Source organism: Dendrobates tinctorius, unplaced genomic scaffold (genome assembly GCF_039654945.1).
Source record: "Dendrobates tinctorius isolate UK_male_01 unplaced genomic scaffold, ASM3965494v1 ptg000079l, whole genome shotgun sequence".
In the NCBI taxonomy this organism is placed as follows: Eukaryota; Metazoa; Chordata; class Amphibia; order Anura; family Dendrobatidae; genus Dendrobates; species Dendrobates tinctorius.
Window position 1 is genome coordinate 15,981,187 of NW_027361747.1, and position 22,728 is coordinate 16,003,914.

Here is a 22,728-nt window from a genome sequence, read left to right on the forward strand (position 1 = left end):
TTGCTATTTGATTGAATATCGCTCACTGAAATATTTCTGCGTAGTTAGACATATTTACTTTTTGAGAGACTAGGAAAGCTGTGTGATTCATCATTGTTCCTGCGCTTTTTTTCTTGAAAACATTAAGGCTGGGGCCATGTGGCAACTTTGGTTGTGACATAGCATAATGCAGGTGAATGAGATCACCTTGTCAACAATAGGATACAGTGCAAAGGAGGTCGCAATTAGTCAGAATTGGTTTAGAATTTACAATTTGCTTGTTATGGATGCCATACCGTAAGTGATCCCATTCACCACCATAATGCTGCGATACCAGCAACACAGAATGATCATAGGCCATGCAACATGTCGTGGCCAAAGTCACTGTCTAGCCCCATCCCAAGGGCGCAGTCAGGCGGCCGTATAACACAGATGACTGCCGCATTGCAATTTCCGGACTGGCCGACGGATCCCTTGATCTAAGCTTGACAGCTATTGGGTCAGGAGAGCCGATGGCCAGTCCGAGCATTATGATGCGACCGTCATTCCTGTTAGGCCGGGGTCACATTTGCGTGTGCAATGCGAGAAACTCGCACATCAATACCCAATACCCAGCACTCGGGACCAGAGTGTGTGGCTGCATAGAAATACATGCAGCCGCACACTCCAGTCCTGAGTGCCGGGTATTGATGCGAGAGACTTGCGATAGTTTCTCGCATTGCACACGCAAGTGTGACCCCGGCCTTATACTGCTGTTTTACTGTGCCCAAATAGTGACTTTTTTATTTGTACCTTATTCCTCATTTCATTTGCACCTTTTTTTTTCGATTTGACCTATGAGCCCATTCATCTTGGCTTTTTGTAGGGCAGTCTTGATGAAGAGTCCTCTGAATTAAGATTCTCTATATTCAGGAAAAGGTGTGCACTATGCACCGTCCATTTATCAAAAAGTTAGCCGAGCATGAAAAGTTGTGACAAAATCTGTCTATTTTTTTGTTTTTGGGCGCAGTTGAAGACTTAAAGGGAATCTGTCATGTTCTCTATGCCCTCCAACCCAGCATTATTTTCCTATGTACAGTTGTGGCCAAAAGTATTGACACCTCTGCAATTCTGTCAGATAATACTCAGTTTCTTCCTGAAAATGATTGCAAGCACAAATTCTTTGGTATTATTATCTTCATTTAATTTGTCTTAAATGAAAAAACACAAAAAGAATTGTCCTAAAGCCAAATTGGATATAATTCAACACCAAACATAAAAAAAGAGGGTGGACAAAAGTATTGGCACTGTTCGAAAAATCATGTGATGCTTCTCTAATTTGTGTAATTAACAGCACCTGTAACTTACCTGTGGCACCTAACAGGTGTTGGCAATAACTAAATCACACTTGCAGCCAGTTGACATGGATTAAAGTTGACTCAACCTCTGTCCTGTGTCCTTGTGTGTACCACATTGAACATGGAGAAAAGAAAGAAGACCAAAGAACTGTCTGAGGACTTGAGAAACCAAATTGTGAGGAAGCATGAGCAATCTCAAGGCTACAAGTCCATCTCCAAAGACCTGAATGTTCCTGTGTCTACCGTGCGCAGTGTCATCAAGAAGTTTAAAGCCCATGGCACTGTGGCTAACCTCCCTAGATGTGGACGGAAAAGAAAAATTGACAAGAGATTTCAACGCAAGATTGTGCGGATGTTGGGTAAAGAACCTCGACTAACATCCAAACAAGTTCAAGCTGCCCTGCAGTCCAAGGGTACAACAGTGTCAACCCGTACTATCCGTCGGCGTCTGAGTGAAAAGGGACTGTATGGTAGGAGACCTAGGAAGACCCCACTTCTTACCCAGAGACATAAAAAAGCCAGGCTGGAGTTTGCCAAAACTTACCTGAAAAAGCCTAAAACGTTTTGGAAGAATGTTCTCTGGTCAGATGAGACAAAAGTAGAGCTTGTTGGGCAAAGGCATCAACATAGAGTTTACAGGAGAAAAAAAGAGGCATTCAAAGAAAAGAACACGGTCCCTACAGTCTAACATGGCAGAGGTTCCCTGATGTTTTGGGGTTGCTTTGCTGCCTCTGGCACTGGACTGCTTGACCGTGTGCATGGCATTATGAAGTCAGAAGACTACCAACAAATTTTGCAGCATAATGTAGGGCCCAGTGTGAGAAAGCTGGGTCTCCCTCAGAGGTCATGGGTCTTTCAGCAGGACAATGACCCAAAGCACACTTCAAAAAGCACTAGAAAATAGTTTGAGAGAAAGCACTGGAAACTTCTAAGGTGGCCAGCAATGAGTCCAGACCTGAATCCCATAGAACACCTGTGGAGAGACCAAAAAATGGCAGTTTGGAGAAGGCAACCTTCAAATATCAGGGACCTGGAGCAGTTTGCCAAAGAAGAATGGTCTAAAATTCCAACAGAGCATTGTAAGAAACCCATTGATGGTTACCGGAAGCGGTTGGTCACAGTTATTTTGGCTAAAGGTTGTGCAACCAAGTATTGGGCTGAGGGTGCAATACTTTTGTCTGGCCTATTTTTGGAGTTTTGTGTGAAATGATCAATGTTTTGCTTTTTGCTTCATTCTCTTTTGTGTTTTTTCATTTAAGACAAATTAAATGAAGATAATAATACCAAAGAATTTGTGTTTGCAATCATTTTCAGGAAGAAAAAACTGAGTATTATCTGACAGAATTGCAGGGGTGTCAATACTTTTGGCCACAACTGTAGGACTAAATTCCCTGTCTAACTAGCCCTGTATAAGGTTATTCAGTGAAAATGAGGTTTTAAAGAAAGCATCTATAATTCCCCCACTTCCTATGCTAATGAGTGTTGTAACTAGTCAGTCGGGCGTCGGTTTCTCCAGACTAGAATTTAGTCCTATATAGGTGAATGCTGCTGGATTGGAGGGCATGGAGGACCTCACAGGTTCCCTTTAACATGTGACATTTTAAAGCTTCTTAAAAGGATTGTGCAACTTTTTACTTTAGGCCACGTTTACAAGTTCAGTATTTGGTCAGTATTTTACCTCATTATTTGTAAGCCAAAACCAGGAGAGGAACAATCAGAGGAAAAGTATAATAGAAACACGTCACCACTTCTGTGTTTTTGTACTCGATCCTGATTTCGGCTTACAAATACTGATGAAATACGGACCAAATACTGACCGTGTACACGTGGTCTTGGAAAGATTCAAAGCTAAATAGAGCAACTTGGATTTTGTGCAAAATTCATCAAGCATTGTGTTCCATTTGTTCCAATCTGCAAACACAAAAAAGAGGCAAGAGTAAAAAAAAAAGAAATGTGAATGATGAATCGGGGGCAGTGATGATGTGCCGGATAAGGTGTGTCTTTGGTGTGCTTGAAAAGTGTGTTCGAGTCCCCGCTGCTGCATGTCTCCCGGCTGTTGGACAGCCACAACATATAAAGGGATTGCTTCAAGATGCCGAGGTTTTTTTTGTTATTTTAATTTTTATTCTAAACATGAAAGATAAGATTGCTAGCACATCCTGTAGTATAAACACAGGTGTCTGAATTTATATGGGAAGTTGTCTCCGAGTTTGTGATGTCAATGTATTGTTTGGTTGGAAGTTCAGTGTAAACATGACGGTCCTGTGAAAATAAGTGCTCTGCCATCCTTTGCAAGTAGCTAAAAGAAAGATATAAATTCGTTATGGTGTATATTCAGAAAATATAATTCATATGAACATCACAATGGCTCATTTTTCACACGATCTTCATCTTCTTAACCAATCATTAGCATTTTTTTTATTCGACATCTTATAAAAAAAAATGAAGCTGTGTTTGTGGAATCTTGAAGCCCCCTCTTCCTTCCTTCCTCTCCTTTCGTAGTCCTCGCTCATCATCCACCATTTCCTATCTGTCATTTCATTATATTTCTTTTGTCTGCATATAGAGATTCAGCCGGCCGCTATTCCGTCATTAGCATATTTTAATGAAGCAGGAAAGGTGAATTACCAATCGGGGACATCACAATCTTGCACCGTCCCGGTACTCTGTATTAACAATGCAAATCTAATCTACTTATCTGTCATTACAATAAAATATCGTTTTTTCTAGACAGTATGACAGGTGGTAATTTTGATTCTTTAGGTGCTTATTATGACTTAAGGAATGAAAATTAGGGCAAATCTGGCTAATATGTCATTAATAATTTCTTTACAGAAGTCGACTTTAAATAGCAAGTACCTATCCGAAACTATATTTCAGAGGAACAACACTCTCAGCAGTCGTTCAGTTCAACTTAGTGAGTCTGGAATATACACCTGTCAAGCGAAGAACAATGTTGGGGTTGTCAATGCCACATTCACATTAGATGTTGTTGGTAAGTCGCTACACGCCTTCACAGCTAAATATACTAAATATAGAGTTCATGAGATTTCCATTTAAAGGGGTTTTCCAGGCAGAACATACACTTCTGCAGTCATTCTATGTGACTGCAGTTTGATGAGTTTGTGGAATATACACACTATTAGGATTCCCCTCTGGCGGTCAATTGCCAACTAGCTTCTCTTTCTGCTTCTCTTAGTATTTTATTGAGCGGCAGATGAGAAGCTAGTTGGCACATGACCGCAACTATGCAAAAAGCATACTGGCTGCCGGTCACATAATGACCACTAGAGCTGGCAATAGAGCAGAATCCCAATAGTGTGCGTGATGCTAGTAATTACTCATGGATTCGCCATGAGGCAAGATAGTCAAGAGGTCTGGGGTCAGTACCAAGAAGGCTCGTAATGAACAGAGGGGACAAAAGCATAGTCAGGACACAGTTCGAGGTCAGAGAATCAGGAAGGTAGCAATTCACGACAAAGGGGTAAGTCATACGGATGGTCGAAAAGGTAAATCCCAGGTCAGCAGCGGAGATCAGCATACAACTCAGAGCACAGAGCCAACACATGCACCACTTGAGCAGAGCTACAATTGGCAATGGTGTGAAAACAGAGTGCTAAATAGCCCTGTAATCACCCAGAACAGATGACACCTGGAGGAGATCCAGCAGACCCAACAAGATAGGACGGCTGATCCGTCCATCAATTTTAACACCTCTACATCAGATTGGGTGGTCACTCAGAATCCGGACAGCTCAGCAAGCCCTAGATCTCATAGTATGGCAGAGCTGTCAGTCACAGCGTCCATAGGACACCATTAGTGGTGGAATCGTGACAGTGTGCATGTTGTTCACTGTCAAGATTTGTCAGTTTATAGTCACATTAGGGTTCAGCCTGGAAATCCCTTTTAAAGATATTTTTATAGACCTACGTCTTTTTTTAAACCTACAGTGTATAACTATGTAAGAAGTACTGAATCAACAACACAGGAGATTTGACAGCTGGTCTCCGTAGGCTGCTCAGTGCCAATACCGCTTTGAGACATTTGGGACAGGCTGGTTGCTATAGATGACAATTGGCAACCAAGCTTTAAATTAGGTTGTAAAATCTTTGGTTTAAGGGGTTGTCCACTTGTGAAAAAAGAAACAATTTACTAAAATTTTCTTACATTAATACATTTTGCAATGTATTAATGATTCATGTGCCAAAAGTGGCCATTCTCCGCTTTAATCTTGAGTCCTGGCATGTCATCATACAGTTTGTGCCTTAAGCCCCCGTTACACATAGCGATATCGCTAGCAATATCGTTGTAACGTCACCGATTTTGTGACGTAGCAGAGATTGCTAGCGATATCGCTATGTCTGATACTTACCTCCAACCGCTCCCCTGCTAGTTATCGCTGGTCGCGCGAGAACGTCCTGGATCATTTCTCGTCGGCCACTTCCTGCTGGGCTTCCTGTGGCGCTGACGAGCGACGCGTGGACGCGGGCGGGAGGACGTCAGGATCGCCGCGTCTGACAGGTAAGTAACGACCCCTGACCCCTGCGATGTCGCTGGTGAGATCTGCCTATGTGGCAGCTCACTAGCGACCACTTAGCAATGCACCAGCGATCCATATCGTTGTCGGGATCGCTGGTGCATCACTAAGTGTAACGGCACCCTTAGAGCAGAGCGTTTCCTGTGTCAAGCACACCATCATCAATACTGTTTGTTAAGGGGGTTCAGTGACAGAGTTCTCATTTCCATAGCTAGCCAGCCCCCTTCTCTGTGTATACATAGGCATATTCAGTTTCTTTAGATCTGTATTCGCCAGCTGAAATCTAATTGTTGCTTTGGGCAGTACGTAGTTTTTGCTGTGTAAAGCAGCAACTATTTACAACGTTCTTTTCATTCACATCTCTTATAACCATCCCGGTAGTTTTTACTTTGTTCTCAATTTTATCCACATTTATTCCATTTATTTCACGTTTTTTGTCAATTAAATTTGTAACCTGTGACAAGTTACCTGTGATCCCCTGCCACATGTATTCCTCCTCTAGTTGGCCTTCTGCAAATTGTTGACATCCATTATGATTATTATAATTATTATATTTTTATTTTATTTCAGAAACTGGATACATCAGTCTGACTGTGATGGACAACACCACACTTGATGTGTCTATTAATGCTGGGGAGAACATTGTGCTGGAGGTCTACATTGATGCATATCCCCGACCAGATGAAGAGTTATGGACCTTTATGAATGAGACTGTTCTCAACACCTCTGACCATTTTGTACAGTCAAGAGATGAAGGCAACAATAGGTACGTCAGTCATATATTCACAATTATAAGAGCTCGTTCAGCAAATACAGGAACGTTCCCGAAAAGGAGAAATTTTTGACTGTGTTCAGATGGAAAAGGTAGAGGTTAGAAAAAATATAAAATCGATTTGTGCTTAAATCTATATATAGCTGTATCCCCCTTAATTGAATTTGCTGTTTTACTCCTGATAGGTATGCTAGTGAGCTACATCTGATCCGTCTTAAAGGGAATGAGAAGGGAATCTATACATTTTATGCCTCGAATTCTGATGCCAACTCATCCGTCAGCTTCAACGTATCGGTGAAGAGTAAGCGCAAAGTTTTACTTGGTTACAATGTGGAGACTTTCAGAAGAATTTCTACTAATGGGTTTCTTTTGTATTTCTGCAGCCAAACCAGAAATCCTATTTATTGATCAACTTAGTCATGACATGCTGCAGTGCGTGGCCGCGGGATATCCTGTGCCGTCTATTGACTGGTTATTCTGTTCAGGATTCGAATCCAGGTATCAGGCACTACCCAGAGCTCATTAGTAATCCATATTTGTATATTTTTACTGTCTTTTTAGTTTAAGGCTAGGGTCACACAAGTCTATATTCTTTTATCCGAGAGAATCGGGTCGATTGAGCAAACTCTGATCATAGTGTAATTTACATAGCGTGTGATCATAGTGTTATCTGATTATGAGAAATGGCAAAACAACATGAGAAGAAGATGGAGAAAAATTGTTTTCCATCTTCTCCATTGTATCAGTCCGTGAAAATCGGACTTTGTTATCCGAGTGCAGTCCCATGTTTTCCATGCAAGCATTGACTTTTATGGCTGAGTGCAATCCGAATATCTGATCAAACTTGGGAATTCAATGTTTTTTTTTTCTTCTCCTGGACCGTCTCTGTCCAAGGGAAAAAAATCAGACGTGCACAGCCCCATAGAATAACAGTGGTCCGAGCACGATCCAATGTTTTGTTGGATCGCACTTGGACCGAAAGTACGGGCGTCTGCACGAGCCCCCATCTGATATCTCAACCCAATTTTGAAGCAGGAGCACCAATTTTTAATATGTAAGACATAGACTGGTGTCCTGAGTGCACACTGTTGACAGCCAGACCTCGCTGCTGACTTATGTTTCCGTGCATTATTGACGTAGGTGCTATTTAAGTCCTGCTCGGAGACATTAGTACAATTACTTACAGGTCATCCTACTTTGTGGGAGTGACACTTTAATCTACTTTGCAAGCGCCTCATGTATCAACACAGGCGACTCCATTTTTGTACTTATATTATTGATGTCCCTGTTGCTTTATGTGTAGCTTCCATTTGCATCTCGCACCAAATCTTCCTAAAGAAACATATATGATGCGACGTTGTTATTGCAGGTGTGCAGCAATAATGCCAATTGATACAAAACAGAGCATGGAAAACTCCTCTCTTGGGCGCACAGTTGTAGAAAGCATCATTGATGTGAGCAACATTAAGGAAAAGAACGGCACCGTGCAGTGCTTCGCGAACAATGGGGTGGAGAGGATTATGTCCGTTTTCAGTTTTGCCGTTAGAGGTAAATATAATTGTTCATTTTGCTGTCCTAAGCAAACTTTAAGTAATTAAATAGAACCTCCTAGAAAGGCTGACACATCTCACAAATGTATAGAAATAGTATATAGACCGCCTGTATACTTTAGTCGTACAATGGCCCCAGACTGCTGACCGACCTATCAAACAGCGGTCGCTTCATGAGAAGATCCTCCTGTTTGTTCTCTCTGTTTTGCTGAAATTAGTCCATCTATAGAATAAACATTGATCTGTTTTACTTTGCCTTCCTCTTGTAAGAAAACATTTCTGTCTCCAGCAGAAAGGAATTCCCACAAACTCTTTACGCCCTTGCTGACCGGATTCATAGTAGCTGCCGCTGTGTTGTGTGTCGCCATGTCAGTCCTCATGTACAAATACTTGCAGGTACGGCAGACACTTGCGTGGTTCTCCTACCAATGTTTAACATGGCTTTGTTCTCCTTTTACTTAGTATATGTTCTTTACTTAATACAGAAACCAAAGTATGAAATTCAGTGGAAGGTAGTAGAAGAAATCAATGGAAATAATTATGTGTATATTGATCCAACCCAACTTCCTTATGATAACAAGTGGGAGTTCCCTAGAGACCGGCTGTGTTTTGGTTTGTATATTGTGTTATTTCACTACTATATTGTACAATTTTGTGTCGTATTTTTTTACTATAATCTACGTGACAACGACGTACATTTCTCTGGTGATATTGTACTTTGCTATTTTTACGGTTCTTTGCAATCTCTGAGACTTAAAGCGGTTTTCCCATAAACAAAAGTTCATTTTATTCACTAGATCTTGGAATAAAAATCCGGTAAGTTCCACAACTGGAGGTGTTAAAAAAAAAAAATGTTCCTGTGCTGAGATAATGTTATGAATGTGTCTCTGCTGTGCACTGTGTAATGGCCGTGTCTGACTGTACAGGAACATGGTCTGATCATACCATAGCTTTGGGGGGAGCACAAAATCATATACAGACATTACAGCAGGGGATCACAGCTGATTCTTTTTGTGAGGTAAAAAAATTCTCTGCCTGTTTTTAAACAATGTTTTACCTCACAAAAAGAATCAGTTGTGATCCCCTGCTGTAATGTCTGTATACTCTTTTGCTTCCTCCCCTGCTCAGGAGCTGTGGTATGATCAGACTATGTTCCCTGTACAGTCAGACACGGCCATTACACAGTACACAGCAGGGGCACATTTATAAGATTATCTCAGCACAGGAACATTTTATTTAAACACATCTAATGAATAAAATGAACTATTCTTTGTGGTAAAAACTCATGCCTACAGCTATAAAGCCAAGTTGTACATCCATATGCCTCCAATTTTATTTGAAATTGCGTGTATTTAATGATCACGTGCCAACAGAAATTGACCTACTATTTAAATCAGATTTTTGCTTTATGCATTTTTTTAAATTGTGACTTTTTTTGTTATCACGATCTGTATTTTGGTAAAAAAAAATAGAAATCTTCCAGTTTTCATGGTGGTCGATAGGACAATTCTGAACGCCTATTTCCTGTTTCACCACGTTTTTATTTTGCTTGTTTTTTTTTAAGAAACCCACATGTACATTAACAGCAATAGATTGACTCAGACCGTATGTTTTTCATTGATGCATCTTTGCAATGGTCGTTGTGACAGAAGGGGAGCAGGGTCAGTTTTCTGTCATTGTAATCTTGCTTGTGATGATAATGAGACTTCTGAAAAGCCTTCTCTAAAGACCAAGAAATAGGAGTCTAAAATAGCCCCAGTGACTAATATGAAACTTGCAGGATTTCTAATGTGTGTTTGGGTAAAAACGTTAAAAATTACATTTAACGTAAAACCTGGTTTAAACAATAGTTCATTTTCTGATGTCACACTCCCTTTTATATGAACCCGACAGAGCAAAAATCATGTCCTGTTCTGTTTGGCATTAGACTAGTTCTAAGGGAAAATAGATGGGTAATAACACACCCCACCGGGATCAGTTGGGGGACTCATTGGCTTTGGCTACAGCTGTTATGGTGCTCTACAGACTTGTTAATATCCCTATTATTCAGTCCCATGTTTATAACAATCTGTGTTTTATCATATCTTAAACTATTTTATTTAATAATCTATTCTATTTTTTTTTAACATTCATTCAATTATCTTTAATTTCCTAATAGGTAAGATTTTGGGTGCTGGTGCCTTTGGTAAAGTGGTTGAAGCCACAGCGTATGGCTTATTTAAGGAAGATAATGCGCTCACAGTTGCAGTTAAAATGCTGAAACGTAAGTGTTATTCTTACTTAGGTTTAATTTCCAAGAATTGTTAACACCGTGCGCGCCTGACATGAAATTTCTTTACTTTCAGCAAGTGCCCATGCTACGGAGAGGGAAGCCCTTATGTCTGAGCTGAAGGTCTTGAGCTATCTTGGCCATCACAAAAACATAGTAAATCTGCTGGGAGCCTGCACCGTGGGAGGTAAATAAATGCCTGGTTTTGTTAGCTAATATCTACCTCTGAGACGGCATGTACTTTCTAGAAATAAGATGTGCAATTAGTGGGAAAGCAGGTATGTAGCGAATGAATTCTAGAATGCTCATGATTTGGAGCAAATTGTGCCACACTCTTCCAAGCCATCTATATCCGTCATAGAATGTTGGGGTTGGACGTGATGACCCTGGAGGTCCCTACCAACTCTCTGCTCAATGCAGGATTCACTAAACATCTCACACAGATGTCTGTCCAGCCTCTGTTTGAAGACTTCCATTGAAAGAGAACTCACCACCTCTCGTGGCAGCCTGTTCCACTCATTGATCACTCTCACCGTCTGGAAGGATCGTGTGGCATAATGCCATACCTTGTTGTACCAAATAAAGAGGTTTCATCTGAGTCGTGTCCCTGCTGCCATGTGATGTAAGGAGAGAGAATCCACCTCATAAGTAGCATTCCCTCCATCACATATACATGTATTTATTAAGTAGCATTGATGTTCTTTGAAATTTAGAAGATTTGCTTTCATATGTTACAATTAAGAACAATGTCAGCACCGCGACGTAGCCTTCGATTTCATCGCTTAGCTTCCTGTATGATGAAATCGGTTGTATCATTTATGCTTTATTTTTACATGTGCAATAAACATAGCCCCTAACATGGTAACAACTGAGGAAGTTGGAGACACAAACAATACGTCGTCTGCGCTTCGTGACATGGGTTGTATGGACTAATTCCTCGTACAGGATTACAGCCGGAGATTATAAATTATTCTGTAGTATTTTGTTTTTGCATAATTTTATAGGTATTATTATGCACTGACTCACGCGTGCTTATAATACAACGGCCACCTGGTTGCCTAAGGGGTTAATGATAATCGCTTAATTGTGAGTTCAGCTTAAGTCTCGATGTGTGACTAAGCCTTTATGGAGCCAGCGACAACTGAAAAGCTGTTCAGATGGACTTGTGTCGTTGCAGGCTGAGCATAGTAAATGCATCATCAATCCTCCTTCATCAGACGGAAACACATCATCTATTCAGTGGAGTTCAGGCAGCGATACGCTTTAAATTGCCATCGCTCCCTGGCAGATTATGTGGTGAGCAAACATGTGCATGGGCACAAGGATACTCTCCAACATCCCACTCTTTCTCCATAGAGAGAGAGCTCATTACCAGAGACGAAAGCAAGTTTTCATAAGTACAACTTACTGCAATGTATGTGAAAATTGATTTGATTCTGGCCCAAAAAATGAACTATTCTGCACATTTTTATTTTAAATGGGTTTTCTATTGTCAGAAAACACCTGTCCTCAGGTTCAATTTGTTTTAAAGAAACAAACTACACTTCACTCACCCTCCCCAGATACAGCAATAAATCTCCACCGCTGCTCCCGTTCCCGGTGTTTTTATTGTTTACACTACAGCCAACCGCTAAGCTCACCAACTCATGTTATACACATAGGTAGAGACGCTGAGCTTACCGATTGCCTGCAGCACTTTTGACAATAATGGACTCCAGGAGCAGTAGAATCATAGAATGGTAGAGTTGGAAGGGACCTCCTGGGCCATCTGGTCCAACCCCCTGCTCAAAGCAGGATTCGCTAAATCATCCCAGTCAGATGTCTGTCCAGCCTCTGTTTGAAGACTTCCATTGAAGGAGAACTCACCGCCTCTCGTGGCAGCCTGTTCCACTCATTGATCACTCTTAACTGTCAAAAAGTTTTTTCTAATATCTAATCTGTGTCTCCTCCCATTCAGTTTCATTTCATTGAAACAGAAGCGTAGACTTAACGCTGGACACTGGGAGGGTGAGTACATTTTTTTTTTTTTTTTTAACAAATTGGGAACAGGGTTTTTCTTTTTTTTTTTTTTTTTTTTTTTTTTTAAACTTAAAGCCCTTTTAAGAGGGGCTACCTCTGAGTTTGGATTTACTAGAACTTGCTTATACCTTTTTAGTAGGACGATTCACCAGCAGCCCATGTTAAATGTATCCTACGAATGGAACAGACACATGCAAATGAGAACATTTTCTTATTCGTTAATTGAGCTTTTACATATTCCAGAATAGTCAAGAATCAATAAGTAATCCTAAATGAATGGTCACTGTCAATTCAACAAACTTTGCATAAATCAGTTGTAAAAGCAAATACAAGAAACTTTGCAGTATATCTTATCGGAAACATGCGAGTCTTTCTCCACCTACAAGCCACTTTTCTGCCCTGCCTGCCTTTATTTCTAAATGAATAAGAAGTGAAGTTAAAATCTGTCTTGCTCAAATCAAGACAGTCTGCCAACGCACTGAGTACAGCTGATTACTGACTATAAGCAGAAAGCAGACAGTGTTCCTTTCCATTAAGAGTTTTATCTCAAGCTTGAGCTGGATTCATAACTACACTTTTCAGTACTGCTATATACGATTATATGCGTGGTTTCTGTGCTGGGTACAGGAGGCACCATAGCTAGTTTTCACCCACTAGTTTGGAGACAACTGAAAACTAGAGATAGTGTGCAGTGGGGAAAAATGCAGGATAGAATGCAGATAATGGCCAGAAATAGTGTTATTCTTCATGTACATGACAGTCTATTGTGAAAAACTGCCTGGATAACAGTTCTGCTCTTTGTGGAGATTTTCACAAAATTTATCGGTGCCCTGTCAATCTGGTATAAAGGGACTGACTGACTCCAGATTTCAATGGAGATAAAACATTCAGGGACAGACTCCTCTCCACTGAAATCCGGGGCTTTGAGTGTAGTTTCTCACTAGCGTTTATTTCCTACGGCGCCGCTAAGCCCCGCCCCCTCCCGGCTCCCTGCCCGCCCCATCCGGTCATCGCCGCCTACTAGCGCACATGGGCGCTTGCGATCTGCGCACCCTATCTTTAGCATAGGGTGCGCAGATCGTGCGCTGGCCGTGCGCTAGCAGGATTTTGCCGTGCGCTGCGCACTTTTGAAGGTGCGCCGTGCGTGCCGAAATGCAACATGCTGCGTTCGGCACACACGGGCACACCTTCAAAAGTGCGCAGCGCACGGCAAAATCCTGCTAGCGCACGGCCAGCGCACGATCTGCGCACCCTATGCTATAGATAGGGTGCGCAGATCGCAAGCGCCCATGTGCGCTAGTAGGCGGCGATGACCGGATGGGGCGGGCAGGGAGCCGGGAGGGGGCGGCACTTAGCGGCACCGTGCGCTGCAGGAAATAAACGCTAGTGTGAAACTAGCCTGAGCTGTTCCTTTTCAAGTAAGGTGGGGTTGCAGGCAAATTATTGAAATGTCATAAAAGATAATTACGGTATCATATCCTTTAACTAAAAAGTAATATTTCTCGAAGTATTTACAAGTCACGCTTAAGCTTGTAATTTGTGTCTATCCAGTTTGCAGACAACAGTGCAGATTTATTAAAGCTTTTAGTAAAGGGTTCTGACCTAAAACAACACACTTTCAATGTATTTATCGGAAACCCCTGCACCACGTTTTATCACCGGTATGAACGTGTCAGAAAAATGCGGTGGTCTTCAGAGTCCTAGTCCATGTACTCATTTATCAAGCTTTTCTGTTTGTGAAAAGTGTTGGACTACAGCTCCAGTCTGTGTTTAAACCTGTGCACCTAGGTTAGATTAGGGTTTGCAAAAGCCACTTTAGGAAAGGGAAAAAAAAAGTTTGATATAGGGGGATCTTGCTCATAAAAGAAGTAAAAAATTCTTGTGTGCAGAAACCATGCAGAAACTTTGACTATCATTGAGGTGACTGTAGAAATGGCATTGTACAATCTCATGCAGTGACCCGGCAGGTCGTCCTTACGCCGTTGACAGCCTCTTTAAGTGGATCACTTCTCCAAATAGAAACGTGTTATGTGGTCTCCGGCTGCATTCTGGTGCATGGTGTAATTTGCATTCTTTAGAAATTGGTTGTTTCACTACTTGCAATGATTGGTTCAACAGAAAACGTCTCGGGTACATAAGAACCACGTCTGCATTGCTCATTTTTGGATCTGGATATTAACATTTATTATTGAGGAGCATGTGATGTCTTCATTTCTTTACTGATGCTGATTTCATCGGTCATACAATTTTTTTTTTTTCATCTCTTTGCATTATTTAATTTAATAGGAAATATAAGTTATGCCTTCACTGGAAAGAAAAACCTTTGTATCTAATGCGTTCTTTAGAGTAGAGCCGCTTGCTTGTAATGTAAAATGTGGCTGGGAAATCTGAAATGAGAAGTTAATTTGATTTGCGCTTGGAGCCGTAATTTGCAGCTTGGGACATCAAATTGACTGCATGTGATACTGTGATGCCATGCTCTTGTAGTGGCATCAGTAAAGCACGTAGTGTTGTGATCTTGTGACCCCGGGCTAATGTCATTATTTTATCACATCTGCTCCTGATTTATAGTATTTATTTCAAATGGGCTTTAAAATGTCTTTCCCAGGTCCAACTCTTGTCATCACAGAGTATTGTTGTTACGGAGACCTTCTGAATTATTTAAGGAGAAAACGTGATGCCTTCATCTGCCAAAAGTTTGAAGACCATTCCGAAAGTGCCCTTTACAAGAACCTTCTTAACTCAAGGGAAAATGTTTGGTGAGCAGCATATTATCTCTTCTTATATACTGTATCACACTTTATTAAAAATTATTTTTTGTTTTCTTAATTTACTAGGAAAACGTGAGGTGCTTTGAGGGGGTCAAAGTTTTTAAATCACACATAATGCTGAAAATATTCAAAGATTGAATTTCAGAAAGTTATTCTGGTCCTGAATGTCCCTTCCAAAGTAGTATCGATTAAAACCATGTCATCATTTGTCCTATTTAAAGGGGTTGTCCAATGAAAGCAAGTTATTGATCAATGGGAGTCTAACTTCTAGAACCCGCACCAATCGTCAGAACTTGGCACTTATTTCACCTTTAGGATGGACCTCAACCACTTACTTCTCCATTCATTCCGTTTGTAGTCACTGAGAACTTCGATCGGCTTTTTCCACCAGCCCTATAGACATTGAATGGAGCAATGATTGAGTCCAACCCAGCACTACATTTTAGATTGGAAATAATAGTGCCCTGTAGGTGATCATTTGTATTCTCCGGACAACCCCCTTTATGGATCTTGAGATAATGGAGGCCATACCTCCTTTATAAGCTTTTCCATCTAATATATAACCTGCCTCATAATAATGACTTAGGACTCATAATAACCATTGTAGATGATGTTACAAGGAAAATGAGCATTTGCAGCTGCCCTGATAACTGAGGGGCTTTTTCAGTGTCATCTATTGTTTGAATAAAAAATCTTGCAATTTTCACTCCGGTCACTAGGTCTTATATCAGATTCACACTTCCTGTTCTTTACAGAAGACTTCTCTGCAGTCTCATTTTCATCACAGTCAAGATTGCAATGACCTCTATGTAAAGTAGATAACACAGGATCCATCTTTTACAATAGGTAAAGCTCCCTCACCACCCGCTGCCTTCACAATGATCTTTGCCCTAATGATAGCAAGCTCTTTACATACTTTGTAGGGTCTTAACATGTGTATGTTGCCAACAGAATGTAGGAGTGTACTATTAGGTCCAGTCATTAGAGAGAAAATTACATTTTTCTATGATACATGAAAAATAATCATGAATAATAAAATATATATTTTTAACGTGTGACTGAATTTTGGAGTCTTTATTTATTTTTTGTAGCCTCTTAAATTTCCTCCAGACTTGAGGGGAACAAGCCATTATGCCCCCACTGATTTGCAGAATAGTTATATAAAAAAACTTCCAAAGTTAAGTTACACTTTGGCATAAAATCCAGATTTTCAGTGCCTTGCGAAAGTATTGTGTGTAATCAAGTCTCCGTATAAAAACACCTGCTCTGTGATAGTCTCAGGGTTCTGTGTGAAGCACAGAGAGCATTATGAAGACCAAGTAACACAACAGGCAGGTCCGTGATACGGTTGTGGAGAAGTTTAAAGCTGGATTTGGATACAAACTGATTTCCAAATCTTTAAACATCCCAAGGAGAACTGTGCAAGCGATCATATGGAAATGGAAGGAGTATCATACCACTGCAAATCTACCAAGACCCGACCGTCCCTCTAAACTTTCGTCTCAAACAAGGAGAAGACTGATCAGAGATGCAGCCAAGAGGCCCATGATCACTCTGGATGAACTGCAGAGATCTACAGCTGAGGTGGGACAGTCTGTCCATAGGACAACAATCAGTCGTACACTACACAAATCTCGCCTTTATGGAAGAGTGGCCAAGTCAAAGTCCAGACCTGAATCCAATGAAGAATCTGTGGAAAGAGCTGAAAACTGCTGTTCACAAACAATCTCCATCCAGCCTCACTGAGCTCGAGCTGTTTGCCAAGGAAGAATGGGCAAGAATTTCTGTCTCTCGATGTACAAAACTGATAGAGACATACCCCAAGTGACTTGCAGCTGTAATCGCAGCAAAGTATTAAGTTAAAGGGGCCGAATAATATTGCACACCCCACTTTTCAGTTTTTGTATTCCCACAAATATTTAAAATAACCAATACATTTCGTTCAACTTCACAATTGTGTCCCACTTGTTGATTCTTCACCAAAAATTTACATTTGGTATCTTTATGTTTGAAGCATGATATGTGGGAAAAGGTTGAAAAGTTCCAGGGGGCCGAATACTTTCGCAAGGCACTCTAAATAATAGGTCATTTTCTGATGACCCCTTGCTTTTTAAATAAAGAAAACCTAGCTCTTTGGCTAAACATATCAGCCATAAAAGTTGAGAAACTTCTAAGAACGAAATTACATGACTCACTCTACCACAGTAATTAATTTCACTAATGTAGACAAGGACATTAGGCTTAACTAAAAGTGCAGGTTTAGCCGGTCTACAAATAAAAATGAATATTCACAGACGCACCACCGACTACAGCAGCTGAAGTCTTAATCAGTGTTCTCCTTGACCCCTGAACAGCATTTGTGCAAGGTCTTGTTTCATGTAAACCACAGCAACTTAAAACATCCCCGGGGACTGATCTATTGTTCATCACTTGCTGTCTTCCCTCCTGAAACAATGTAATGGGTATAACTTCTGCTCCTTACACGAGTAATCAGTTTAAGAAATGGCGGTGCACCTGATCTTGCTCTTTTGTATAAATAAAGCATCATATGGCTTGTAAGGAGATTATGTTCTATGTGCTGGTGGGATTTTATGTATGAATTTTTTTATTTCAATGTATCCAACAATTTTTGTTGTTGCCCCCAGTGGTCGTCTCTTCTGTGATTAGACTGTGCATCCTGTGCTACAATTCCTCCAGTACATGGATGTCAGGAGTTGTTATGCTTGTTCTCCTGCCAAGTAAAACATTGATATCCTTGTCTTTTGTTCTTGGATCCATCATTCGAGGAGCCGTAAATAGTGGCAATGTTTTTCAAAAGCAATCCTTCCTCTTGTTTTACAGTGAAGTATTGAGTGAGTACATGGATATGAAGCCAGGAGTATCTTACGTGGTGCCAACCAAGGCAGACAAAAGAAAATCTGGTGAGATTAATTAAATTTTTCCAAAATTTCCAATTCTAAGTAGCTTGATCCGTCATCACTTCGTCAATGAATGCAATTCACAGCAAAGTGAAAGCTTGTGTGAAATTTTTCTAAAATACCATAGTTCTTAAAAAACAAGCTTTTTTTTTTTTTGTTTTAAGTTTCACATAAAATCCTTGCCAGAGCAATAAATCTGTTTGCTTGCGTGGAAGAATACCGTAAAGTGGTCATTTCTCAGGCCCTTGATTTGGTTGTTTGAAATTTCCATCCAACGGTTTAAACGGTTTATCTTGAATAGGTTCCTATGTTGATCAGGATGTCACCATCGCAATGCCCGAGGAGGATGATTTAGCCCTAGATACCGAAGATCTGATTAGCTTTTCATATCAGGTTGCACAGGGCATGAACTTCCTGGCGTCTAAAAATGTGAGTTAATACACAGATGCTCACACACATGTGTACTTGACAGACATGCAAGGCAAAGATACAGTTACTGATCTATGTTCGTTAGGAAGGTTCAGTCCAACAGTAGCAAAGCTGCAGTAGGCAAGACATTGTATACTCTCGGCAATTATGTTAAAATCCATTTTTAAAGAGAATTTGTCACCAGGTCAGAAGTGTCCAATTGTTGCTTTTATTGTATTTCTACTGTTACCCTTAGTATTCTGCTTTTGGTTTTTCTTAAATTCACGATACTGTCCCGGAGATATGGGTCTTTTTATTTTGTGCTAATTCTTATTGTCTTTACTAAGTGGGCGGTGCTCGCAGGGTAATTATGCAGAGCAGCCTGAAGACACACCCCCATAGTCCTGGTAGCCACACCCCCTTGTAAAGAGCATACGAATTGACACTAAATGAAAAGGTTTATAGTTCTGGATCTGTATGGCGGATTTTAAGAAAAATAAAAAACTGAATACTCAAGAGAAAAGTGAGAATAAAGTAAGGGCAAAAAATGGCCACTTTGACCTGAAGACAGGTCCTCTTTAAAACCACTGTTAATCATGTATCTACGATGGCATCTATTATTAGAGAGCCTACAATGTATCTATTGACATCTAAAACTTTGTTTTGCATTTTCAAAGGGCTGTCCAGGAATTAATCTAATGGGTCATCATTTAATAAGTCAAAAAATTAGATTGGTGGGGGTCCGACACATAACCCCCTTCCCCACTGATTAGCTGAAAACTTGCTCTGGAAGTGGCCAGAACTTTATGATGTTTGGGACAGAACACCTCTGCCCCATGCATTGCTTAGTTGTGGCTGCCAAGTACTACACTTTATCTCCTATTCAAATATATGGGAGATATGATGTAGTACTCGGCGGCGGTGTAGGGTCGGTGGGCCGAGCTGGGGGGGTGATCCCTATTCTTACCGCGCAAAGATGACACAGAGACAAGATGGAGGCAGGTACTGGGTGCAACAGGTCCAAGTTTATTTCTTTACTTGCCGTCCGCCTGACGGCCTTCACAGCACACCGCACGTTTCTTCACTTGTCGGCCCTCCGTTTACACACCGTACTTTTACAATAGGGACGTACATATGCGTACTGTCCCTCCTTCACTGTTTGACGCTCCTGACAGGTCCGCCACTGTGGCCGCCCTAGGCCCAATAACCAACAGCGCTTTCACTGGTCAGTCGTCGTGTCAAATACGGTATATAGCACTCACTGCCTCGTCTCTTCTGCGGTATCTTCCTGTCAGGACCACCCCCCTGACGTTCTCTCTCCTCAGTCCCCCTAGTAAGATTCTCCTCAGAGCGCAAAGACTGTCACAGTCCTCCTGTCACCTGAGCTCCCCCTGGGGACTGGAACTTTCTGGAACCCTCCCTCAATATTTATAGCTCTCCCGGTTCCTTGAAACTGTCACTCTAACTGTCACTCCGCCCCCCATGACCAACGGTTTCTAAAGCCCTAAGCTGATGTCACGTCCTTTGCTCACACTCCACCGTGCCATCTAATGGTCATCCCAAGGTACTGCACGTCACCTACACTTTCCTAGCTGTTTCCCACTATATTACTGACACCTACCTAAACTGTGCAAACCTATCTTTCTCCATTCTGACACGTCCGTCCATACGTCAGGTCACCTTCCCTACAGCGGCAACTAAATAATGTCCATGGCTGCTATGTTCTGCTTGAAAATCTCATAGTTCTAAGATTGCTATTAAAGCATTTTTCAGCTGACCGGTGGAGGTGCCAGGCGTTGGAATTCTACCGGTCTCCTATTCATTACCTATCCTAACAATAGTTTCTCCATTGTTTATTCCTGGATAGCCCCTTTATTACTGGTCTCCAACCAAGGATTCAGAACTTCCTTTTATCCAGAAATTGGAATCTCAGTTCCTTCCTAATCTTATCCACTAGGCTACCATTTCTAGGTTTAGGGATGGAGATGTGTTCATGAAGTCGCCCGTACACAATCTAATGATGTGACTAGTGTGTTGTACTCGTCCTGTTGTACTTTTAGTAATATATGTATTTTTGTGTTTTTAGTGCATTCACCGAGATCTCGCAGCAAGAAATATTCTCCTCACTCATGGTCGAATAACAAAAATCTGTGACTTTGGCCTTGCTAGAGACATAAAGAATGACTCAAATTATGTGGTTAAAGGAAATGTAAGTCTTGGCAGGTATAATTCAGTTAGTGCTACTCAGTGTTCTCAAATTCCCGTAGAAAAACCCAAGAAGATGGCAAATCACATCAGGACACTCTATCTTACAGAGAACATAATGATTTGGTGATATAATGTAAAATTTCATGTAAAAATGACACTTCAGTAGATCTATTAGGCACATTTTACTGAACTAATGGACGCACTGGACTTAATGCAGTTTTTGGAGAAAAATAAATAAAATGTATTGATCTTTTTTAACCTGATTAGCAATTGACAGAAAAGGTAATATAGTTTGGCCATAACATACTAATATATCAGGAAATCACAAGATGAGGTCTATACTTTACTATTATCGTCCTTATTAACAAAGTTATAACGTTGGAATGTGTTACTTCTCAGTAATGGCAGATAAGACTGGGCTCCTCGGATATTTCTTCCTTATATGCTTACGCTATTAATGCACATCACTTCCAGCCACAGCATGGATTAAAGATGTGTTTCCATGAAAAAAAATAGCTAAAGGCTTCAACAGCCTAAAAAAGTAAAATGAAGGAGGTCACTCTTATTCTCCAATCCACAGCAGCTGTGTTCCCACATTTAACCTGGTCTCTGCTTTCTGAGTCCATCATGACACACCAGGAATGCATGGAAAAGCCCACCCATTCGTTGACCAAGGTGGGTCACTGCCACCACTTTTTGTCCCAGGAACGGACAACAGACAGAAGAGGCCCCTTTGCAAGAATAATTAATGACCCCTTTTGCTGTCCAATAGCTCATCATAATTCACATTCCATCTGCTCTGGAGGTGGTGGTGGCCCCCTTACCTCTTGGACCCCTGTGTGGCTTCACAGGTTGCACCAATAGTATGATTGACGCTGTCCTTTCAGCTGAGACAGGACAAGGAAATTTAGACTGCCAGATGCCAAGTAAGCATCAAAATGCAAGATGTGGGGCATCACTGAGAGTATTACTACTTTTTATAGTTTTTTTAAGCAGTCTGAGCCTTTTAATCAAGGACGCCTAAGGTTCTCCAGAACTGTCCGCTAATTCTAAGGAGCTGTGCTACATGGCGTTTCCTCCTAAGTTATCTCTTCATGCCATACTAGGATTTATCACAAGGAGATTTCTACACCTGACTTTCCCTTTAAGCATTTTAACAATTTAATATTAGATGCATGATAAGGTACCAACTATGAGTGAGATATGACATGTCATGAAATTATGGCCTTGTAAAATGGAGATATAACAGATGAAATTTCATCTTTTACTAGCAGCAAGATAGAAACAAAGTTGTTTTATTTATAAGGTAACATAAGCAGATAGAGAACTGCCATTCCTCAGACTAAGCAAGGAAACTTCACAGAACAAAAAGTGGCATTCTTGGTAAAGAACCAGGTCACGGGACTGATGTGCTGTGGCCTCTCCTCTATCTGGGTCACTATGCAAGATCTAACAAATGTATTCATATGGTCAGTATACTTTATAGGTCAGATGAGGTCCTATTGTGACATTATACTTAGGTGTAGTATTTCTTCATCGCAGTGCGTGCAAATGGATCACAAATATAATAATAATAATACATTTTATTTCTATAGCGCTGACATATTCCGCAGCACTTTACATTTCAGAGGGGATTTGTATAGACAATAGACATTACAGCATAACAATAATCACATACAGTAGATTATAACAAAATATAGACAGTTCAAGACAGTTCAGTGGTGATGCATCTCTCCAAAGGTAGAGCAGATCCCTCCATCTCTAGAGGCAGAGGGGGTCCTTGCAGCTCTAGAGGCAGGGGGTCCTTACAGCTCTAGAGGCAAGGGGTCCCTACATCTCTAGAGACAGAGGGAATCCTTGCAGCTCTAGAGGCAAGGGGTCCCTCCATCTCTAGAGCCACAGCAGATCAATCCATCTCTAGAGACAGAGAGGGGGTCCTTACAGCTCTAGAGGCAAGGGG

At 41.0% G+C, this 22,728-nt stretch overlaps 1 protein-coding gene across 2 annotated transcripts in view; it reads left to right on the forward strand.

The window, feature by feature from the left end:
- KIT (KIT proto-oncogene, receptor tyrosine kinase) overlaps positions 1 to 22,728 on the forward strand; it is a 70,855-nt gene that overhangs the window by 43,464 nt on the left and 4,663 nt on the right. Inside the window, exons 5-17 of one of the 2 annotated variants that reach the window (XM_073583551.1) lie at positions 4,152 to 4,311; positions 6,424 to 6,619; positions 6,811 to 6,926; positions 7,009 to 7,123; positions 7,995 to 8,173; positions 8,465 to 8,571; positions 8,661 to 8,787; positions 10,334 to 10,438; positions 10,521 to 10,631; positions 15,072 to 15,222; positions 18,076 to 18,155; positions 18,454 to 18,581; positions 20,647 to 20,769. In XM_073583551.1, coding sequence (XP_073439652.1) covers positions 4,152 to 4,311; positions 6,424 to 6,619; positions 6,811 to 6,926; positions 7,009 to 7,123; positions 7,995 to 8,173; positions 8,465 to 8,571; positions 8,661 to 8,787; positions 10,334 to 10,438; positions 10,521 to 10,631; positions 15,072 to 15,222; positions 18,076 to 18,155; positions 18,454 to 18,581; positions 20,647 to 20,769 — 1,698 coding nt within the window. The remainder of the gene's footprint in view (positions 1 to 4,151; positions 4,312 to 6,423; positions 6,620 to 6,810; positions 6,927 to 7,008; positions 7,124 to 7,994; positions 8,174 to 8,464; positions 8,572 to 8,660; positions 8,788 to 10,333; positions 10,439 to 10,520; positions 10,632 to 15,071; positions 15,223 to 18,075; positions 18,156 to 18,453; positions 18,582 to 20,646; positions 20,770 to 22,728) is intronic. The other variant, XM_073583552.1, reaches the window with a different exon arrangement.